This window comes from Apaloderma vittatum, unplaced genomic scaffold (genome assembly GCF_000703405.1).
Source record: "Apaloderma vittatum isolate BGI_N311 unplaced genomic scaffold, ASM70340v1 scaffold19852, whole genome shotgun sequence".
In the NCBI taxonomy this organism is placed as follows: Eukaryota; Metazoa; Chordata; class Aves; order Trogoniformes; family Trogonidae; genus Apaloderma; species Apaloderma vittatum.
In genome coordinates, this window is record NW_009702227.1 from 13,165 (window position 1) to 18,965 (window position 5,801).

At 39.3% G+C, this 5,801-nt stretch overlaps 1 protein-coding gene across 1 annotated transcript in view; it reads right to left on the minus strand.

The window, feature by feature from the left end:
• LOC104281475 (nipped-B-like protein) overlaps positions 1-5,801 on the minus strand; it is a gene marked incomplete at its 3' end in the record, with an annotated part of 72,965 nt that overhangs the window by 12,556 nt on the left and 54,608 nt on the right. Inside the window, 4 exon segments of the mRNA XM_009879481.1 lie at positions 572-715; positions 2,838-2,970; positions 3,527-3,609; positions 3,816-3,954. Of these exon segments, the coding sequence (XP_009877783.1) occupies positions 572-715; positions 2,838-2,970; positions 3,527-3,609; positions 3,816-3,954 (499 nt within the window).

The window sequence follows — 5,801 nt, forward strand, 5'->3', positions numbered from 1 at the left end:
ACCTGTAGCGGTGTAAGTTCTCAAGAGAAACAGTAATTTCAGTTTCTGATGAAGACAGCTGATTATGTCTGTCAACAGATCTTATTTTCTTGCCATTTGAACATGAAAGTGAAGCTTAGCTGTCATATAAACATTTCCAAATATTTATTTGATCTTATGTAACAAGTAATTTATAAATGACACACTGGTTACCCTGACTGATGTACACAGCTTCCACAACGTAAGGATTGCACTGTCTACCACCACTGATGTTAAGCTTCCTGAGCAATAAAAAACACCCTCGCTTTCAGCACTCCATTGCTCACAGCAATTTTATTTTTTACAGATGCCAATGCCTCGTTACTGCCTGATCTGTAAAAACTCCAAAACAACAGAAAAATTCAGGTCACATGAAGGTCACAGGAAGACATGAGCTAACAAACGTGATACATATAAATTGAGTATATTTGATTCAGAAATCTGAACAACGAAGACTATTTCTCCACAGTGCCAGTCTTCCAACCATCTTTAACATTTTCAAGTATTTGAGTGGATACATCTCAGCCCACCTGGCCCAACATCTCTCACACACCTGTTTGAGTATTCTGGCTATAGATCCTTGATCCATTTTGCTAGTGACTGCATCTTTCCTCAGTCTTGCAGCTACAGTTCCAAGATAGTCAAGTGATGCAACTCTTAATGCCATTTCTGTAGATTTGTTACTGAACTGGTGAACCTAAGAAAAATACAATAAATTGTTAAAACCAGATATTTATTTATGCAACCAAGATTCCTCCCACAAGACACTGCTTGACCTTATTAAAAATTTCACCTAACTTCCCTGCTTCATAAAATGATGTAATTTACTATTACATCACAGATACACGACTTTCTTTACATTAAAGTTTCTTCCTTTACTGGGTGTCTTTCTCTCTCCGCCTCCCACACCGCAAATATGCTTGTTAGAGATTTTTTAAAAACATAATCATAGAATGGCTTGGATTGTAAAGAACCTTGAAGACCATCTAGTTCCAACCCCCCTGCCATGGCCAGGGACACCTCCCACTGAACCAGGTTGCTCAAAACTCCATCCAATCCGGCCTTGAACACTTCTAGGGAAGGTGCTTCCACAACTTCTCTGGGCAACCTGTGACAGTGCCTCACTGCCCCCAAGGAAAAGGATTTCTTCCTCACATCTAATCTAAACTCCCTTCTTTCAGTTTGAAACAGTTTACCCTTTCACTACAATCCAGAATCACAGAATCTCTTTATTTGGAAGAGAACTTTAAGGTCATCATCCAACCATTAACCTAGCACTGCCAGGTCACCACTAAACCATGTCCCTAAGCACCAGATGAACACGTTGTCTAAACACCTCCAGGGATGATGATTCCACCACTGCCCTGGGGTAGCCTGTTCCAGTGCCCAATGACCCTTTCAGTGATGAACTTATTCCTAATATTCAGCCTAAACCTCCCCTGGTACAACTTGCAACCACTTCCTCTAGTCCTATCACATGCTACTAGGGAGAAAAGGCTGATCGCTCCTCTCTCTAACCCGCTTTCAGGCAGTTGTAGAGAGCCATAAGGTCTCCTCTCAGCCTCCTTTTCTCCAGGCTAAACAAGCCCATCTACTTCAGCTGCTCCTCACAGAACTTATGTTCTAGACCCTTCACCAGCCTTGTCGACCTTTTCTGGGCATGCTCCAGTCCCTCAATGTCCTTCTTGTAGTGAGCAGCCCAGAACTTAACACAGTACTTAAGCTGCAGCCTCACCATTGCTGAGAATAAGGTGACCATCTCTTCCCTGGTCCTGCTGGCCACAGTATTTCTAATACAGGTCACGATGCCATTGGCCTTCTTGGCCACTTGGGCACACTGCTGGCTCATATTCAGCTGCCTATCAACCAAGACCCCCAGGTCCATTTCTGATGTGCAGTCCTCCAACCAAACATCCTCAAGTCTGTAGACTTCCCTGAGGCTGTTATGACCCAAGTGCAGGACCTGGCACTTGGCCTTGTTGAACCTCATGCAGTTCACCTCAGGACTCTGATTTAACTTGTCTAGATCCCTCTGTAGAGCCTCCCTACCCTCCACCAGATCAACACACCCAACTAACTTCATGTCATCTGCAAAGCAAGTCCACGTCTTTCTCATACTGAGGGCCCCAGAGCAGGACGCAGAATTGCAGGTGGGGTCTCACAAGAGCAGAGGGTGAGAATTACAGCTTTGTGTCATCGGCAAACTTGCCGAGGGTGCACTCAATAAACCGGACTTCCAGTACAGCAGGTATCATTTGCAACAGCAGAGATCTCCAGCACAATAACGCAACTTCCTTGTTATTCACACAAGTAAAACTATGTTTTACCAGGAACAGGACCGTACAGTATTTTTACAAGAAATACATTGACTTACTGTGTTAATTACATTGTAATACTGAAGAGCAACTCTCAAAAAACAAGTCAATGAAAATATTCAGATTTTTGAAAATACTATAAGCAAATGCTATTACTGGCCAAAACCCCAAACCACTTAATTGTTCTGTGCTAAAAGAACAGTGGAAAATTACAGCTATTGGTTTGACTTTACTCCATATCAGTATCTACACTTACTACATGCTATACAATGGCATTTTTTCGTGTTCAAAATATCATGGTACAGTGGATGTGGACTTCCATGACAACTGTATACATATGACCTTGAGTGAGTTCCATATCGATGATCCTCTAACCCAAATGTTATTAACTACGTATTATCTAGTAGTGATACACATTCCTTTAGTAGTTTCAGCTGAAATAAACAAGTTCTCATTGCAATAAGAAATAAATTAATATAGTAGTTAAAACCAAGAATCCCTTACCAATAGCCTTCCTAATAAGCTAAGTAGTAACTCCGCAGCTGGCCACTCCGGTTTATTGACTGTGGAAAGAAGATCTTGAATGAAGTTCTCAAAAAGTGGCCTGTAATCTTCTTCTCCTTGTTTGCTGCCACATCTGTTGAAAAGAAAATGCATTTTGTAAGTGAATATAAGAGAATTCATTTACAGAGATATAGTTTAAACAGTTATCACTTCAACTTGCACTGCAAGTAAAGCAGTTAATCCATGCCAGTAGAATATTGTTCCTAAGATTTTTTTGTTTATTGCTTTGAGTTTAAAGTCTGCATTAACTCAGATGGACAAAGTAGGTAAAATTGTAAAGCTCAAGCCAGACTGGGGTATTTAGGAGGTGTTGTGATGCTTAAGCCTGGTCTGATGTATCTGACAGCAGTATTACACTCCACAAAGGTTAAAATCAGTAATTTTTATGGTTTTTATATCTTTGCCATTCTGAAGACTGAATTGATATGGTTTCACTGCTTAAATATTTACTCAGTCTTATCTTTTAGGCTCCAGATGAGTAACAAGATCCTCATAAAAGGATCCTAGATGAACTACCAAGAGATAATTTAATGAGTAAGTATTTATCATTGCGAAGTTTGTCTTACGGTATGACAGACCTTATCTGGAATTGGTTTCATCAATACACTAATGGATGCAACAGTACTTACTTCTTAAGGAAAATAGAAAGGAAATTTTGTGCTGTTCTCATGGCTGTTTCATATGAGTTAGTAATAAGCACATCTTGATCCACCTAAAAATAACAAGATATATTTGTTTATTATTTTACCACACACAAAAATAGGGTTTCCATACCAGCATTTCTCATGCATCAAATAATTAAACTAAAAAAAAATTACAATGTCTGCTTTTTAGAATACCATAGCAAAATATTATATCCACAGAAACACAAAACGATAGTTGCATTAAAAAAAATTACAGCTTTCAAAAATATCTTACTTTCTTGTTTGATTCCTCCTCTGAATTAGAATCTTTTTCTGCTGATGGTAGGTGCACCACACATTGAATAAGCTGCAGAACTAGTGCTGTTACCATCTGAATATACATAGGCTCACCATCAGTGTCACTGCTGTTTAACCTGTTAATAAGAAAAGACAGCATTAACACCAAAATAAACCAAACATTTTTGGCCTTAAGCAATAACTTTCTAAAATTATTACCACAGCTGGAAATCTATGTTCTAGATATTTATCCAGTCACTTGCTTCTCTCTTCTGCAGTGCAAGATTTGGTTTAACAAAAGCAGTAAGATTTAATCTCAGGTAGCAGGGCTGAACTGAAGCAGCCCACAGAGAGGTCAACAGAGTGCCTGTGACGTTCATCAGCCAAAAAATCTACAGGAATATTTAATATGCTAAGGCACTAACTAGATGCCATATGCCATGTACATTTACAGCGCAACAGAGAAAAGATAACACAAAACTGCTGGCCTATCGATTTATTACTCATATATTATTTTACACATGTGAAAACTCATCTCTCTTAAATAACAGGAAATAGCAACCATGACCTGGACTGACTTCAGAAGAGTTCCACCTATGATAATCTGAGGATACACAACAGACTATGAACTTCTGCATGAAATTGTTTAAGTGTGTCTTAAGTGTGTCTTTAAGACTACTATGAACAGATTCTGCGTTTCTCCCATGATACAACATAGTAATAGTACAATGTTTACTACATACATCAACACTATCTTTTGCTACCCCTAACAATATGAAAAGGTGATAGTCCCTGACATTATTGTCCCCAAATTACTAAAATAGGAACCGAGCACAAACCAGATTGTAATTATTATCTTTATGAACTTACATTTGACAATTTTGAGAGAGAAAAACTCCTATAAAATTTTGTGTAAGCTGTACTCATATATAGTAGAGAGAATGCTTCTTAACAGACCAGAGTTAGGACTCTACAGAATAAGCAGTGCAGTCACTGTGGGCCTGAGATGTCACTTACGTCTGGTACAGCTTTTAAAACAAAAAGCAAATCTACCATTTATGCTTCTATTTCATAGGTTACACAGAATGGTGTGGAGTTATAAGGAACCTTAAAGGTCATCTAGTTCCAACCCTTCTGCAATGGGCAAGGACACCTCCCACTAGATCAGGTTGCTCAAAGCCCTGTTCAACCTGGCCTTGAACATTTCCAGGGAGCGGACAGCCACAGCTTCTCTGGGCAACGTCTGCCAGTTCCACCCTCACACAAATTAATTTCTTCTTAATATCTAATCTAAATCTACTCTCTTTCAGTTTGAAACCATTACTCCTTGTCCTGTCAAAGCAATCTCTGATAAAGAGTCCCTTCTCTTCATTCCTGTAGCTCCTTCAAGTCCTGAAGGCCACTATAAGGTCACTCCAGAACCCTCCCTTCTCCAGTTGAACAGCCCCAACTCTCTCTGCCTGTCCTCATCAGGGAGGTGCTCCAGCTCCCTCATCATCTTTGTGGCCTCTTCTGGACTTGCTCCAACAGGTCCATGTCCTTTCCTATCACCCTTTCTATTTGCTAGATCTGACGTCTATAACCAAGCCAATAGGAAATACTAGGAACAAGCACTTAAGTTAAATTAGGGACACTGAACAAGAATTCAAAGTTCCAGTGTATTTCTTTTACCGGGTATTTCCTGTTCATCCACCCTGGACTGGACAAAATAATTAATCGACATTTTGTTTGTCTCTCGGAAAAAAATGTATGCAAGCAAGGAACAAAACCAACACCAAATGTTTTAGAATAATTTAAAGTGCTCCAACCTTAATTTTAACAGAAATTCCATTCAGGTCAGATACTGTCTCAGGCTGAACATCAACCTGTACTATTATTCTATTATTCAGAAGATGCACTGAAATCCATCTAAAGTGCTTAAAAGACAGAGTGAACAGACTAGTTTCTAAATGAAATTCATTGAAAGGGATAGTAGATTGATTTC